Source organism: Rutilus rutilus (genome assembly GCF_951802725.1).
Source record: "Rutilus rutilus genome assembly, chromosome: 25".
Lineage (NCBI taxonomy): Eukaryota > Metazoa > Chordata > Actinopteri > Cypriniformes > Leuciscidae > Rutilus > Rutilus rutilus.
The window spans coordinates 27,453,877-27,472,339 of NC_140229.1; the positions used below are offsets into that span (position 1 = coordinate 27,453,877).

At 39.3% G+C, this 18,463-nt stretch overlaps 1 protein-coding gene across 1 annotated transcript; it reads left to right on the forward strand.

Moving 5' to 3' along the window:
* On the forward strand, nt 1-17,926 carry LOC311285690 (long-chain fatty acid transport protein 6). Its single transcript, XM_084401498.1, has 10 exons — nt 1-588; nt 2,349-2,555; nt 10,740-10,898; nt 11,061-11,185; nt 11,330-11,524; nt 11,685-11,775; nt 13,045-13,243; nt 14,399-14,496; nt 14,714-14,844; nt 17,015-17,926. The coding sequence occupies exons 1-10, from the start codon at nt 111-113 to the stop codon at nt 17,189-17,191; spliced, it is 1,860 nt and encodes a 619-aa protein (XP_084257624.1). The 5' UTR covers nt 1-110; the 3' UTR covers nt 17,192-17,926.
* Nucleotides 17,927-18,463: the final 537 nt, after the last annotated feature.

Sequence of the window (18,463 nt, forward strand, 5' to 3'; positions counted from 1 at the left end):
GCAGTAGCGTCTGACGGTATTTAAGTATGGGGTGAAGATTCCAGCAGCTCCACAAACACACACGGTTCTTCTTCTCCTCATGATCAGTGTGTGTGTGTGAGTTAGGCATCATGATGAGCTGGGCCATCGGCACTCTGGCTGTCGGGATCGCCACTCTTCTGCTCGTCCAGAGGAAGTTTTACCCGTACTTCTGGGAAGACTTGCTGTATTACGCGAGGGTTCGGCGCGTGGGGAAGGCGATGATGGCGAGGATGAAGCGCGGAGTTGTCACATATCTCCAGTGCTTTGAGCTTCAAGCCAGAAACATCCCTCAGAAGCCGTTCATCGTGTTCGAGGATCAGATGCTCTCGTACCGGGACGCAGATGTGCGCAGTAACAGATTCGCGGACGTGCTGAGGTCTCACTGCGGGCTGAAACACGGGGATATCGTGGCGCTCCTCATGAACAACGAGCCGGACTTCATCTGCGTCTGGTTCGGGCTCTGCAAGCTGGGCTGTGAGGTCGCGTTTCTCAACTTTAACATCAAATCTCAGTCTCTGCAGCACTGTCTGCACAGCTGTGGTGCTAAAGCGCTCGTCGTCGGCTCAGGTAAGCGACGCGACGCGACGCGACGCTCGGGTATAAGCAACACAACTGACTGTAAAGGGAGCTCAGAGTCAGCACCATATGTTATTATCACGCTATATAACTGCAATATATAGAGACATTTCCCCCTCAGTCGTTGCCTTATTTCACTGGCCTTCTTCCCATCAAGCTGAGGTGAAGATGAACATGTCTGATCCTGTGAGAACGAGTGTGAGGAAGAAGCACAGAGTTGCTTTACTACAGCTCTTATGTCATGCTAGCCTTCATGCTAGTTGTTTTGGTTGCTTATTGTTTATTGTTTGATTTGAAAACAATTTACAAACAACAAGAAAAGTTTGACCAAAGAAATCCATGTTTTGACAAAGCCGAGCCTGACTGAACATTGTTAAAAAACAAAACAACCCCCAACAAACTGAATGCTGTTTAGGCTGGTATTGTTTATTTAATTTTTTCAGTTTCCCTTTCAAAAGAAATCTGAAAACCAGGCTGAATTATTCTGTGTTTGCTGGAGTATTGATTGGCAGTTATTAAGGGACGACAAAACAAAAACAAATCCGGGTAGATTAATTTACAAATTGTAATTAAGAACGTAATCCATTACATTACACATTTAAACTAATATAATCTGACTACTTTTCGATTACTTTTAGTTTATTTTTGACCCAACTCATTTATCACATTGATTTTTTTTTTTTTTTAATAATAATAATAATAAATAATCTTGAATCAAGAATGATAATCTTGTACCGTATTAATATAAAAATACAAAGATAAAGATAAAGAAAATATATTCCATTCTTTATCAACGATATGTGTATTAAATATTACGTTTCGTCATGGTTTCCCAGACTGGGGTTTGTGAGTTTAATGAAAATCATTTAAAAAATCTAAATAAAACACTTATTAAATTATTTAAAAACATATAGGCTATTGTATTTGTTTACCTGCATGTTATGTGACCATTAACCGATACTGGAGAACCGTGAACTTCGTTTCTATTATTGGACTTTATTTAATTATTGACCTAATAAAGTAAAATCTCTGTGGATACTTCAAGTAAATGTATTTGGTCAAAGACGTTCAGCTTGACACAAAATTTGGGGAATTGCATGTAAATATGAAATGATTTGAATTTGTACATTTTAATGTGTGTGAAAGACAAAAGCCTTCCAAAGAGGGTAATGCATCGTTAAACGACTCACTGAGTGATATTTCAAATGATAATTAATGTGTTTGTCAGGAGGAGTTGATTAGATATGCAATGTTGAGAGAACTCTTCTTAAAAGTGAAATGATTTCTGTAACTCCAGTGATCAAATGCTGTGATTCTCAGTTTTCAATGATCAGTGAGAATAACATATAATCATGTAATCAATAAAAAAGTAACTGTAGTCTGATTACGAGTATTTTAAAATGTAGTGTAATCTAATTACACATACTTCATTTTTGGAATCTGATTACGTAATCCAGATTACATGTAGTAGTCAATTACCACCCAGGCCAGCACTGATTGTTATTGTTATTATTATTATTATTATTGGATATGTCAAATGAAAGAGTTGTGGCTCAGTATTCAGTATTATGTCACATAATTACGAAACATGCTCGCTGATCGATTCAATTTTAAGATGTGAATGTACTATAATTTGGTTTGTGTTGGTAATTAGTGAGAATATAAACGCACAATAACTTCTGTACATATAACATATAGGGCTCTTTGCTCCTGCAGCTGCATAATGTCCTGATCTTGTCCTGTGCTTGCAGACCTGATGGAGTCTCTGGAGGAGGTGCTGCTGACGCTGATGGACTCTGGGATAGATGTGTGTGTGGCAGCAGAGAGATCCTCACTGAAGAACATCAGGACTCTGCTGGACCAGCTGGACTCGGCCTCACCAGAGAAGCCTGTGCTCGACGCTCCTCCACCAAACCTCATGGCCAACTTCTTGTTCATCTTCACATCTGGCACTACAGGTGCAGTACACACAGAAAACACCAACAGCTGTTACTCTATAACAGTTCAGGACGGCAGCAGACACGTTTCTAGTTTCAAGCCGCTTCCTCTCTGCATGCCATGGTGCTGCTCCAGGTCCACCAGGCCCAGGCACTCATGGACATGCACAAGGGTAGTCCAGACTGTGAGCTCATGGGTGAGTTCCGCACCGCAATCGAGCTCGCCCTCTGGGGTACGAAGCTCACCCCGGGCAGAGGATCTCTTTTCTCGGTATGGATCTGGACTCGGTCCAACAGTCAATCACGCCTCACAGAGGAACGTGTTCAATCGGTTTGAATACTGTCAAGAGCAGAACAGTGGTCCACTGAAACTTTTTCAGAGGCTCCTGGGAAAGGCTGTCTCCAAGCAGATGTTGGTACACTGGATAGTGGATACCATCATCTTGGCGTGTCATTCCCAAGATGCACCATGCCCCCTGGGTTGCGAGACCACTCCACTCGGAGTGTAGCTGCTTCCTGGGCGTTGGCACAGTGTGCCTCGCTGATGCGGGCTGGGCAGGGATGGAAATTAACTTTTTTGTCCACCGGCCACTGTGGCTGGTCAATTTCAAAATCTACCAGCCACTCAATGTTTTTACCAGCCACTTTCTTGTTTTTAACCGACAATTTGTAACTGCATGTGAAAATTAATACTACAAGATCTACAATACTTAAGCCGTTTATTTAATCTCAAGTCTCAATGAAATACTGACATTTTCTCTTTCTCTCTTATATATATATATATTTTCTCTGGATGTGGCATTTGAATGATTCGTGGTCTTTTATGGCTTCCAGTTTTAGGTTTTTAGTCCCAACAATGAAACTAGGGCTGGGCGATATGGACCAAAAGTCATATCCCGATTATTTAGGCTGAATATCGATATACGATATATATCCCAATATTTTTTCCGCAAAGTGAGAGCAAATGTTCAGTCAAAGTCAAAGCCAAATATGACATGTCACAAGTAGTTTTATTGAAACCGGCTATTTCCACACACACTAGTACTGTCCCCCTTTACTTAACATAAATTGTAAGAATATGACTAATAGTAAAGACTAGTACTAATAAATAAACATTAGGCCTATGCTAAAGCTATTAAATAGCAGTCCCAAACTAGTTTTTGTTAATACAATGTTGGTATGAGCCACTAGAATCATTTAGAAATATAAAATAACACAAAGAAAAATAAAGTGGCATTTTGGGGTTAATATGTAAACGACAGTTGCCATGGTGAATACACAATATTAACAATAACTGTTAATGAACCATGGAAACTGCTCCTGGTGAACAGAATGAAAATCATCCCTGCATTACTTTTATTTTGTGTAATTTACAACGTAACGGCGTTGCATGCTCGTAGTTTCTTGTGCACTTTATATACAGTGAGGCGATACACAGCGCGCGCCGCCACATTTGCGCGTGCAATTGAAGAGTGTTCGCTATGAGAACAGGATAACGGCTGACGTGACAGGACAAGAAAGTCAGTTTTTCTGAGGTGAAAGACTTTATTTCAGCGTACACTTATGTCCTCTAAAAGTGTCCGCCGTCTGTGTGAAACAGTATATTTTTATTTACCCGCCACGGTGGCCGGAAGGTGAAGCGAGTTTACCCGCCACAACACAAAATCACCCGCATTTGGCTGGTGGCGGGTGCTAATTTCCATCCCTGGGGCTGGGTGACACCAAACACGTTAGCTAGGTTCTATAGCCTACGTGTCTTCCCATGTGCTCCCTTCGCATAGAAGCCAGTTACACTTTAAGCCCTGTTCGAAGTGTCGGCTTGCTGTGACTTTCCCCTCCTATAGACTGGATACGTGTGCCATTCTTCCTCCAGTAGAGTTCCTCTTTTGCCAAAACCTGTTGAGTTCCTCCACACCCAGGACCGTCCGATGCCAGGCCTAACACTTGTATGCACTGGTGGAACCTGTGCTAGGCTGGATCCATATGTTGTGATCCTTACGGCGATCCCATATGTGTATTCTTCCACGGTACGCCTCCCTGTGGCGAGCCCGTGTCTTTCCCTTGGCAGAGCCTGCTCTGCTGTTTCTGACCGGTGCGTCTCTCCCCCCTGTTATAGGCTGGAGCCACCTCAGTGACATTCCAGATGTTGTACTACCTGGTAACGCCCATTCCATATGTGTAACCTCCACATGTATACCTCCCTACGGGCTCCCTACGGGCTGGATGTGGCTTCCGCAGCATCTTCCTTTCCTCCGAAAGGGCACGCTTTCCCAGTGTTGTCCAAGTCTGACTGAGTGGGACTTGCGGAACAGCAGTGACTTCCCCGGCCTAAGACCTGTCCTATCTCCGCCTCAATAATGCAGGGGGAGCAGGAGGCTTTTGGTCTAGGCACTGGAAGGTGGCAGCACTAGTGGCGTTTTAGTAGGGATCCCAATCAGTCGGTATGTCGACTACGCCGAACGTGCCCGAACTGAAAGGGAATGTCTCGGTTACGTATGTAACCCTCGTTCCCTGAAGGAGGGAACGGAGACGTAGTCCCGTCGCCACTATTGCTGGTCCACCGCTGACTTGGGGCTCTGCTCGGCTCCTCAGCGAAAAACTACTGGTGCGTGCGTCCACTTACGTATTTATACCCACTCTGCGGGGCGGAGCGTGAGATGCAAATCTCGCACGGCAATGTGCATCGGCTCGTCTTAACAATACTCGAAGATGAAAGCGTGATCCCAATCAGTCAACACGTCGACTTAGGGAACGAGGGTTACATGCGTAACCGAGACGTTTCACAGACAGTCTTCGATTAAGCCAGGATTAGGCCTTAGTTCAATTATGACATTTAACCCTTGTACGTCCTTATGGACATTTTTGTCTTTTTCAGTGTTTTTTTATGTATCATTTTGCCTATGTTAGAGATTCCAAATGCATACATTTTGTTTGTATTTTTATTGGAATTTTACTATTTCACTGTCATTTCCTTTAATAAAACTGTTTTACATTAGGTACTAGGGGTGTAATGATACCATATTGTCACGATTCGATACATATGATACTGAACTCACGATGCGATATTATTGCGATACTCCAAGGCATATGATAAAAGGTTAACAAAAAATGTACTGTTGATTAAAATGCTATATTTGATATTACATTGAGTGTGTAAATGAATAGGCTTGGACCTGGTGCTGAAACCCAAAGCACAGGACAATAGAGACACCAGAATAACAATATTCATGATTCTGAAGCTGAAGCTGAAGCTGAATATGCTTGCACTCTGTCACTGACTAGATATATTTATAATAATGTAGGCCACTTTTTACTGGTAACATAAGATATCTGGCATTTTCAGGACCCACAAATATTTCCCCATTGCATTATTTTACATTATATTCAACATTATATATAGTAGTTTAATGTAGTACTGACACTAAAACACGCACAGTAATTTTTATTTTGGGTGAGCTATACACAATACATATTGTCACTATCCATGATACATATTGTTGCATTTTTGTATTGCGATATATTGTTACACCCCACTAGGTACACAAAATAGTTACATTCAGGACCTTAAGGACAAAAATGTCCCCATTGAAACCCAATAAAACCAAAGAATCTGCAGGACCTGGAGGATTTTTCTAAAGAACAATGGGCAGCTTCACTATTCACGACAAAACAGGAACTCATACACAGCTGTCAGAAGAACCAAAGGAATTCAATCAGAAAAAGGCTTCAGATCCTTCACTGTAAATTAATGAACAGCAATTTCTACCAGACCAGTCATGTCTGTTCTATTCTGTTCTACTCTACTCTACTCTACTCTACTCTATTCTACTCTGTTCTGTTCTGTTCTGCTCTACTCTATTCTGTTCTACTCTACTCTACTCTACTCTACTCTACTCTGTTCTGTTCTACTCTACTCTATTCTGTTCTACTCTACTCTACTCTATTCTACTCTGTTCTGTTCTACTCTACTCTACTCTACTCTGTTCTGTTCTACTCTACTCTACTCTGTTGTACTCTACTCTACTCTATTCTACTCTGTTCTGTTCTGTTCTACTCTATTCTGTTCTACTCTACTCTACTCTATTCTACTCTGTTCTGCTCTACTCTACTCTACTCTACTCTGTTCTGTTCTGTTCTACTCTACTCTACTCTGTTCTGTTCTACTCTACTCTATTCTGTTCTACTCTACTCTACTCTGTTCTGTTCTGTTCTACTCTACTCTATTCTGTTCTACTCTACTCTACTCTATTATACTCTGTTCTGTTCTGCTCTACTCTATTCTGTTCTACTCTACTCTACTCTATTCTACTCTGTTCTGTTCTACTCTACTCTGCTCTGTTCTACTCTACTCTACTCTATTCTACTCTATTCTGTTCTGTTCTACTCTATTCTGTTCTACTCTACTCTATTCTGTTCTACTCTACTCTACTCTATTCTACTCTGTTCTGTTCTACTCTATTCTGTTCTACTCTATTCTACTCTATTCTGTTCAACTCTACTCTACTCTATTCTACTCTATTCTGTTCTGCTCTACTCTATTCTGTTCTACTCTACTCAATTCTGTTCTACTCTACTCTACTCTGTTCTGCTCTACTCTATTCTGTTCTACTCTATTCTAATCTACTCTATTCTGTTCTACTCTACTCTACTCTACTCTATTCTACTCTGTTCTGTTCTGCTCTACTCTATTCTGTTCTACTCTACTCTACTCTACTCTATTCTACTCTGTTCTGTTCTACTCTACTCTGCTCTGTTCTGTTCTACTCTACTCTACTCTACTCTGTTCTGCTCTGCTCTACTCTACTCTGTTCTGTTCTACTCTACTCTACTCTATTCTACTCTGTTACTCTGTTCTGTTCTACTCTACTCTATTCTACTCTACTCTACTCTACTCTACTCTATTCTACTCTGTTCTGTTCTACTCTACTCTACTCTTTTACTCTGTTCTGTTCTACTCTACTCTATTCTACTCTACTCTACTCTACTCTACTCTATTCTACTCTGTTCTGTTCTACTCTACTCTACTCTATTCTACTCTGTTCTGTTCTACTCTACTCTACTCTATTCTACTCTGTTCTGTTCTACTCTACTCTACTCTACTCTACTCTATTCTACTCTGTTCTGTTCTGTTCTGTTCTGTTCTACTCTACTCTATTCTACTCTACTCTACTCTACTCTACTGTTCTGTTCTGTTCTGTTCTGTTCTACTCTACTCTACTCTACTCTACTCTGTTCTGTTCTACTCTACTCTACTCTTCTACTCTGTTCTGTTCTACTCTACTCTACTCTACTCTGTTCTACTCTACTCTACTCTTCTACTCTGTTCTGTTCTACTCTACTCTACTCTGTTCTGTTCTGTTCTACTCTACTCTACTCTACTCTTCTACTCTGTTCTGTTCTACTCTACTCTACTCTATTCTACTCTGTTCTGTTCTACTCTACTCTATTCTACTCTGTTCTGTTCTGTTCTACTCTACTCTGTTCTGTTCTACTCTACTCTACTCTTCTACTCTGTTCTGTTCTACTCTACTCTACTCTACTCTGTTCTGTTCTACTCTACTCTACTCTACTCTTCTACTCTGTTCTACTCTACTCTACTCTACTTTACTCTACTCTACTCTACTCTGTTCTCTTCTGTTCTACTCTACTCTTCTACTCTGTTCTGTTCTACTCTACTCTACTCTATTCTACTCTGTTCTGTTCTACTCTACTCTACTCTATTCTACTCTGTTCTGTTCTACTCTACTCTACTCTGTTCTGTTCTACTCTACTCTTCTACTCTGTTCTGTTCTACTCTGTTCTGTTCTACTCTACTCTACTCTGTTCTGTTCTACTCTACTCTACTCTTCTACTCTGTTCTGTTCTACTCTACTCTACTCTTCTACTCTGTTCTGTTCTACTCTACTCTACTCTACTCTGTTCTGTTCTACTCTACTCTACTCTGTTCTGTTCTACTCTACTCTACTCTTCTACTCTGTTCTGTTCTACTCTACTCTACTCTATTCTACTCTGTTCTGTTCTACTCTACTCTACTCTATTCTACTGTTCTGTTCTACTCTACTCTACTCTACTCTACTCTGTTCTGTTCTACTCTACTCTACTCTACTCTTCTACTCTGTTCTGTTCTACTCTACTCTACTCTTCTACTCTGTTCTGTTCTGTTCTACTCTACTCTATTCTACTCTGTTCTGTTCTACTCTACTCTACTCTACTCTACTATATTCTACTCTGTTCTGTTCTACTCTACTCTACTCTACTCTGTTCTGTTATACTCTACTCTACTCTTCTACTCTGTTCTGTTCTACTCTACTCTACTCTATTCTACTCTGTTCTACTCTACTCTACTCTATTCTACTCTGTTCTGTTCTACTCTACTCTGTTCTGTTCTACTCTACTCTACTCTTCTGTTCTGTTCTACTCTACTCTATTCTACTCTGTTCTGTTCTACTCTATTCTACTCTGTTCTGTTCTACTCTACTCTATTCTACTCTACTCTACTCTACTCTACTCTATTCTACTCTGTTCTGTTCTACTCTACTCTACTCTATTCTACTCTGTTCTGTTCTACTCTACTCTACTCTACTCTACTCTATTCTATTCTACTCTACTCTATTCTACTCTGTTCTGTTCTACTCTACTCTACTCTACTCTGTTCTACTCTACTCTACTCTTCTACTCTGTTCTGTTCTACTCTACTCTATTCTACTCTATTCTACTCTGTTCTGTTCTACTCTACTCTACTCTGTTCTACTCTACTCTATTCTACTCTGTTCTGTTCTACTCTACTCTACTCTATTCTACTCTGTTCTGTTCTGTTCTACTCTACTCTACTCTTCTACTCTGTTCTGTTCTACTCTACTCTATTCTACTCTGTTCTGTTCTACTCTACTCTACTCTACTCTATTCTACTCTGTTCTGTTCTACTCTACTCTATTCTACTCTACTCTATTCTACTCTGTTCTGTTCTACTCTACTCTATTCTACTCTGTTCTGTTCTACTCTACTCTATTCTACTCTGTTCTGTTCTGTTCTACTCTACTCTATTCTACTCTGTTCTGTTCTACTCTACTCTATTCTACTCTGTTCTGTTCTACTCTACTCTATTCTACTCTACTCTACTCTACTCTATTCTACTCTGTTCTGTTCTACTCTACTCTACTCTATTCTACTCTGTTCTACTCTACTCTATTCTACTCTACTCTACTCTACTCTACTCTACTCTATTCTACTCTGTTCTGTTCTACTCTACTCTACTCTATTCTACTCTGTTCTGTTCTACTCTACTCTACTCTATTCTACTCTGTTCTGTTCTACTCTACTCTATTCTACTCTACTCTATTCTACTCTGTTCTGTTCTGTTCTGTTCTACTCTACTCTGTTCTGTTCTACTCTACTCTACTCTTTTACTCTGTTCTGTTCTACTCTACTCTACTCTTCTACTCTGTTCTACTCTACTCTACTCTATTCTACTCTGTTCTGTTCTACTCTACTCTACTCTACTCTATTCTACTCTGTTCTGTTCTACTCTACTCTATTCTACTCTACTCTACTCTATTCTACTCTGTTCTGTTCTACTCTACTCTACTCTACTCTATTCTACTCTACTCTACTCTACTCTATTCTACTCTGTTCTGTTCTACTCTACTCTACTCTGTTCTGTTCTACTCTACTCTACTCTTTTACTCTGTTCTGTTCTACTCTACTCTATTCTACTCTGTTCTGTTCTACTCTACTCTACTCTATTCTACTCTGTTCTGTTCTACTCTACTCTATTCTACTCTACTCTACTCTATTCTACTCTGTTCTGTTCTGTTCTACTCTACTCTGTTCTGTTCTACTCTACTCTTTTACTCTGTTCTGTTCTACTCTACTCTACTCTTCTACTCTGTTCTGTTCTACTCTACTCTACTCTATTCTACTCTGTTCTGTTCTACTCTACTCTACTCTATTCTATTCTACTCTGTTCTGTTCTACTCTACTCTATTCTACTCTACTCTACTCTATTCTACTCTGTTCTACTCTACTCTACTCTACTCTACTCTACTCTACTCTATTCTGAGGTGTGGAGTGGTTGATTGTGAGCACATATGGAGTAGGTGATAATGTACACTGCACGTCTGCCTAAACACGGGAATGTTTCAGTCTTTATTTTGCCCCAGGCTCGTCTGTTGCACTGACGGTCTCCTGTTTTTCTCTGGTTCACAGGACTGCCGAAAGCTGCTCGAATCAGTCACATCAAAGCTGTGATGTGTATGGCCTTCCTCCGCTTGTGTGGCGCTCGTGCCAGTGATAGAGTCTACCTGACGCTGCCGCTCTACCACATGTCTGCGTCGCTGCTCGGCATCGGCGGATGCATCGAGTTAGGTATGAGCTCACGAACACAGGGACAAATCACAACTGTTTTTCTGCACATTATATGTGGCGTCTGTATGGCTTCCATATAAATATTGTTAGTGTAAGAAAGCAGTTGAATGTGAAGTTCCTGCAAGTGTAATCCTTATCCTAACATGGAGCATTGTGTTTCAGGGGCGACGTGTGTTTTGAAGAGGAAGTTCTCTGCCAGCCAGTTTTGGAAGGACTGTCTGAAGTATGATATTACTGTGTTTCAGTATATTGGAGAACTCTGTCGATATTTGGTCAATCAACCGAAGGTACTAAAGTTTGTACTTCATGCTAAAATATGTACTGCATTTTTAGGGGTTTTGTTTCTAGTTGACATTGTTTTGTCAAAGACAATATTTGATTGTGTTGATGTAGGCTAGATAACATTAAGTTTTTGCTTTATTTGTTGACAGACTGCAGAGGAAGCGTCTCATAAAGTTCGCCTCGCCGCCGGAAGTGGACTTAGAGCTGATGTCTGGAAGGAGTTTGTCAGACGTTTTGGAAAAATCCAAATTCGCGAAGCTTACGGTTTGACGGAGGCCAGTATTGGCTTTGTTAATTACACAGATGAAATTGGACCAATTGGACGAGCCAGTTATTTTAATAAGGTCTGTTTTTTTCGATTTGAGGTTTACTAATCCAACTCTCCAGTAACATTGAGTTTGAATGATGTGTAATAAATGAGATTCAAAGATGAATTGCAGTTCATTCAGAAATGTGAATGTACTTTCTGATGTAATGTAGCTCTTTTCTTTGATTTTATTCCAGCTCAGTCTGCCTTTTGAGTTTTTAAAATGTGATCCACAAACGTATGAGCCCATACGGACAGACTCAGGACACTGCATTAAAGTGAGTAAAGGTGAGGTCAGTATATTTTTAATTGTTATTATACTTCACATTTTAAGAGCAGACATATATGGACCATATCAATTTTAAAACTGCTACGTGACCCTGAAACGGGATCACCTATGCTGGATCATTGGGATGGGAAAGTATTAAGAATGGTACCTTTATGTAAACTTATGTATGCTTTACCCGACAGTGTCATGTTTTTGCTGTGTTGGAAAACATATTATATATACAGGGCTTGACATTAACACCCGCCAAATGTGTGTGTATTTCAGCAGTGGTGTGGTGGGTTGAATTTTATATATAATGTATATATTTTTCAATTGTAGGCTTTTAAAAAGGCATCTGAAATATTAAACTAAGTGCAATGTTTTAATCTCATAAATACAGATTTTTGGAGACATGGATATTGAATTATCTGAAACGTTCCAATACTCATTTCCCGCAGAATAGATACACTATATTAGTAGTGCTTTCTCGCGCTCTCATCTCTCCGACAGCGAGTTACACACAAACCCGCCTCCACTCACTCACTCACTATGAATATTGTTGCTGTTACAGGGCTTGAATTTTGGTGTGGGATTGTGCGTATTACTCATTCCCCCAGATGTTGTGCTCCCAACCCAAAGTGCCCACACATAAAGCCGCCTCTCAGTACTAAATTTAGTTCTTGTTCGCGGCTTTTGTGCTTAAACCGTAAAATACACACAAAATAATGTCAGAATGCCGGTCGAGTATTCATGTAAACACAGTCGGTGCGTCAGGTCTTAAAGTGACAGCAGCCTAATAAACCTGCCTCCAAATTATGAGATAATATTAAAAATATTAAAACATTTTATTTTACAATGTCCTTGTTAAATATGCTAACATGTACTTACCATAGTAATTACAGTAAATTATGCACAATTACATGCAAATAACCAAACCCTAATCTAACCCTATAGTAAGTACATGTAGTTAATTAATATTACTCAGTACTTAAATATATAATTATACTGTAACAATGACACCTTAAAATAAAGTGTAACCAAAATATCTATATGGCAGTTTTTTCCCATGGTATCAGTCAAAATCGTGGCCAGTGAAAATGTTGATTGGCTAATAACTTTGAAAAATCACTAGCCACAGTGGTTGGTGAGCAAAAAAAGTTAATATCAAGCCCTGATTTGATAGATTTTATATTATATATGAGGAAAAGTTCCAAAAATAAAGTAAAGTCTGATCTGTATAGAGTGTGTAAGCAGCATGTGATCTTCAGGCCAGACTCGTGTGTTTTCAGGGGAAGCAGGGTTACTGGTGGCTCCAGTGATGTTCACCAACCCTTTCCTGGGCTACGCCGGTGATAAAGCCTTGTCTGAGAGGAAGCTGCTGCGGGACGTCTTCAAGACGGGGGACGTGTATTTCAACACAGGAGATCTGATGCTTCAGGACCACAGAGACTTTGTCTACTTCAAAGACAGGATTGGAGACACGTTCAGGTCTTTAGTTTAGTGTTTTTTCCCTCATGCTTGCAAATGTGGCTATAATGTTGGGAATCTTTGCATTTAATTCTGGCTTGTAGCTGCAAGAGGTCACCAGTCTCGGATTCTGTATGAATATATCTAAACCCTTCAGGGCTCTGGCAGAGGGTCTGGCCAAGACTAACTTGGTGGGACTTCTGTAGATCTGCCCAGAAGCACAACCTTCATGCAGTAAAATCACAAACACAGGGCATTTCCTTCCGGCTCGTCCTTTGGGATTTCCTCTCTGAGGAGAGCGCTCTTACATTGACTGAACTTTTGACACACACATATATAAGAATATACACAACAGATGGAGACTACATTTACATCTATTATGAGAAAATGAGAAACGTCACAAACAAGCCAAACTAATGCCAGTGTAAAGCAGAAAAGAAGAGAGTTCTACTAGGTTTCTTCATTCTTGAAAGTTTGATGGTCTCAGCCCTTTTCTTCTCATAGAACTCAAAGAGCAAAATATAATAAAGTAATTCCTCATTGTGTATAGGCGAAATTACTCCAGTACAGGAAGGGATATGATTGACTGTTCTCACAATATGAATGATTTGTGGTCCTGTTTTAAATTCTTGGCTCGTTTTTCCGGCCATCTGTTTTCCAGAAGAGGATTCTTTATTTGTCTGTTTGGAACGGTGTGAAATATGAACTCAAATGACTGCTAGGATCATGGTCCATTTGTGCTGTTCTTAAGGCCTGTTCACACTCACAATGATAAATATACTGTATTAGCGTCCACACCAGCGGACAATACTGTTGTGTATATTCTAAGCGCATGCTGCAGTTTTATCATCTGCTGCTTTAAATGCTCGAGCTCTTTAAAGCAGGACCGATTTTGATTGGCCGTCAATGTTTTTATCGCTCATCAGCTGGAATTTTTTTTGTTTTTTTTTTACTGAAAGTGATTCAAATGATGTAGTTTCCCTGTGCCGTTATAGTTGTGCTGTGGACTCTGCTATTCTTATATTCAAAACAAGTTTTAGAACTGTAACTTTATTGTTATAGTATTGCTTTCACATCCTCAGAGAGCCATAGGGGATCATTTTAGCCTTTCTGTGTTAGTTTAGTTTTTTTTACACCCTGACCATGTCATGGATCATGTTCTTGGTTGGTTTGCAGGTGGAAAGGAGAAAACGTGTCTACCACTGAGGTGTCTGAAGTGCTGGGCGGTCTGGACTTCCTTCTGGACATCAGTGTGTACGGGGTCACTGTACCAGGTGGCGATCATCTCAGACTAACTGGGGCTGTTCTGTAGTGTTTACTTTGCTTGTATTTATTAAATCATGTTTTAAATCATTTTTAAATAAACTTGGACTTTAGAAGCACTCATTACATTTGACAAGATTCCAGTGTTTGAAGTGAGAAGGACAGTGGTCTCATCTAACAGTGTTGTGTCACTGGAGCTCGTGTGAATGAAGTCTGATGTTCCTGCAGGATACGAGGGTCGAGTGGGAATGGCTGCTGTTGTCCTGAAGGATGATCATGAGTTGGATGGAGAGAGACTCTACAGTCATCTGGTCCACACTCTCCCTCCGTACGCATGGCCGTGGTTTCTGAGAGTTCAGGTATCTCTCGCTCTCTCTCTCCTGCTTTTCTGTTTACCTGTGCTGTTTGTCTGAACCTTCATGATTATTATATTTCTCATCAGTGGTTGAAGCAGAAGTTGACATGTCAGGCCACTCAAGTCAAGTCAAATTTATTTCTATAGTGATTTTCACAATACACACAGTTTCAAAGCAGATTCACTGAAAATCATGATGTTAATGTTTATAATATCTTCGAGTCTTATAGTTGCATTTCACAGATTAAAGCTGGCTGATAATATAGTTTACATTTTGTGATTTACAAGCAATCAAGCAGTTGAGATTTGCTATATAGTATACGTCACCGTATAGGAGTATACAAAGTTTTGAAATTTTCCACTTGGTATAAACATGAATCTTAAAGTCTTCTGTGATTGATTGATTGATTGATTGATTGATTGATTGATTTTATTTCTGGATCAAACCGGTACAAAAAAAAAAAAGAAACAGTAATCCAAAAGGATAACATGCTAAAGTAAAAATACTTATTTCCAGCATGGTCCTTGGTGTTACACACTGTAAAACAATAAACAGAAACATAATGGACAAGAATAAACAAAAACAAAAACAAACCCATACAATATGAAGAGAAGGGTAAAAAAACATCACGTAAAACAAACTAAAACAAAATAAAAACACTATAAAGACTCTCCAAACTATTAATAACTAATTTACCCTATCCCATAAATGTTTTTTGACCTGTGTTTTAAAAATCCCTCTTGATGATAGGAGTTTTGTAGCAGTAGGCAAAATATTCCATGCCTGTGACCATTTATGGTCAGAAAATGCATTTAGCGTTGACCACTTGTAATTTGATCACCAAAAGCGTCTAACACCAGGATGGACACAGGACAAGGGACACTTGGGTTTTTAGTACGGAGGACGTCTAACTACTTATATTGACTGTGTTAAACTGGGACATGCAAGGAATAATTGAGTTTTTTTAAGTTAATACACAGCTCAATTAATGAACCCACTCAACAGTGCAATAATTTTCAATAACTCGGCTGTCAGGGCTCCGTTTTACCACAGTTAGCATGTCATAACACGTTTTTTAGGTTATAATCTCTAAAACATTCTTCAGCCACTGATTCAGCATCTTGCTTATAAACAGCTGACATTATTCTGGAAGTGTCACCCAGCCAGAGTCATTTCTTTGACATTTTACGTTGTCATTCAGCTATTAAAACGTAATCAGACACCTTTGGCTGTCAACTAATCAGGATCAAGCAGTGCTGTGGTGAAGTGCAACATACTGTGAGCTTATTAATTGATAGTTTATGCTTTTGTTGAAGCAGTCAGTCTGGATTATTTCAATTTATTTTTTAAATCATGTTTAACAGCTGATTTCCTGGTGAAAAGCTCCACTGATCAGAGAATCGAAACAAACAAATAGTGCAAAAGTTCGGTTCAGGAAGTAAAACCGATAACTTCTAAGCCTTAAAGCCAGACCTGTTTTGAGCTTCATGGTTGTTAATTGATGGTGCATGTATTTGTTTAAGATTTTTTATATATATATAAAAAAAACACTGTCATGAAGCACCGCAAGTGACCTAATCCAAATACAAAAGCCACCCTAAACTCTCAGAAAACTTAAATGTTTGTATGTACATGCATGTTGTGTAATAACAAATATTGTTTCTATAGATATGTTCAACTTTAAATAAATAGTTGTATATTGCTGCATCGTTTTTAATTTGATTTTGTTGTTCCCAATGCTTCATGGGATTGTAGTTCTTACCCTCAAAGGTAACTTTTTAACCCACTTTTTTGCTTTAAATAAAACTTGGTAATGTTGTGATTCAGCTCGGCTTGGTATCGAAGACTTTTTTTTAAAAATCCCTATGGGAAAGACTGACTGGAAGAAAAACTTGTGGAAAAAGTGGACTGGCCCTAATGCACTACAGTATAAGAGCATCTTTAACAACGACATACAATACTGCATACAGCAAATCCAATACTGAGATGTCACGATGTAATTTGAGTTCATTGGAATAGCGCTCTTCACAGGAGCAATGGATCCAAATCTGTGTTGTAAGAACAGAATAGTGCAGCACTGAGTGATGAAAGAAACCGCACCCTGCATGTGTGCTTTTACACATTCATCCGTTGCCTTGAGTCTTTATGTGCTTTTCCTGCTTTTGTCCTGCAGACTTCCTTAGACGTGACGGACACGTTCAAGCAGCAGAAGGGAAGACTGGTCCAGCAGGGCTTCAGTCCCGACACAGTCCAGCAGCCGCTCTACTTCCTAGACGCTTCGCAGAAAACCTACGTCCCCCTCACTGCACACACATATCAACACATCGTATCAGGCCAGAAGAGACTGTAGATGCATTGTGGGAAATGCAGTGACCCGTGAAACGATGCGTTTGGAACGCATCCACATCACTAGATGACATGTTTCTGGAAGTGGATTTACTTCAGTGTAAATCCACAGAGGCAGAACAGCGGTCAGCCTTTTATGAATTGTTTGTGAGTTTTTAGTGTTCTAGTTATAAACCAGTAGGTGTCTATTGGGTACCGAGCCCAGATATACTGGAAAGATTTTGTTTGGATTTATTAACATCAATAATGAAAACAAATTACTGCTATAATCAGTTACAAGCTGAGTGAAATGGTTAGAAAGTATTGTTCACTTGTCTTATTAATGTATAATAATATAACATCAGTTTATGAGTATTATCTGCTCTTGTTCTATTTCAAACACGTGTCTGATATGTTTGTTACAGCAGGACTACTATTAATGGATTCTATGAATTGGTTTTATAATCTCAATAAACAAGCAAAATTTGTGCCTTTTCATTTATATGCAACAATGTAAATAATTCAATGAAATGTAATTGGACAGTATATGATTATTTTATATATTGTATTTGTAGCTTTAATCCTGTCCACCTTCCAGTTCAAGGCCATGTTATACTGTCTGTTGTTTGTTTGATTGTAGTGCTGGACACTGGAAAACCTCATGGATTGTTCTGGCATGTATGACAAAGTGTAATTTGTTATTCATTTGTTAGCATCTCACTTACATAATAATAAAGTTAACTGGTTTTTTTTTATCGTTCACTTGCTTAGATTTAATAAAATTGGCATGATTTCTGTGTTTCCATGCTGCTATACGAAACTCTTAGATCATGATGATTGGATGTGATCATCCAATAAACGGCGAAATCAGTTCATTTACTATTTACAGACTTGCAAAGGCTGTTAACCACAAGGGGGCAGTGGTAACCTTACACATCGTGTTCAAATGTTGCAAACAGGAATGTGATATTTAATAAAGAAAGAACATATCGCGCGCCCGTGTGTGTGTAGGCATATTGCTGAATATTATGAAATGCATATACAATGAACAGAAAATACAGAAAACAATTGTTTAAACTGAATTAAATACATTTTTAACAATTAACTTATTGACTATAGATTTATTTATGAAATTTACAGGCCACATGAAAACAAACATTTTGAACAGGTTAGCCATCTGTCCCAACAAATGTTTTATCATCATTCCATCTAAATGCCAGTTAACACAAATAACTATATAACTATAAAGACAGATAACAATAACTTAAGCGTCTACACCAGCGCCAGCGGACGATAT

Bases quoted from the DNA above. Each gene is read 5' to 3' on its own strand.
- LOC311285690 (XM_084401498.1), top strand. From the start codon at position 111: ATGATGAGCTGGGCCATCGGCACTCTGGCTGTCGGGATCGCCACTCTT. The intron at 11,186-11,329 runs GTACTAAAGTTT...ATTTGTTGACAG, and splicing joins ATTTGGTCAATCAACCGAAG to ACTGCAGAGGAAGCGTCTCA. The intron at 14,845-17,014 runs GTATCTCTCGCT...TTTGTCCTGCAG, and splicing joins CGTGGTTTCTGAGAGTTCAG to ACTTCCTTAGACGTGACGGA.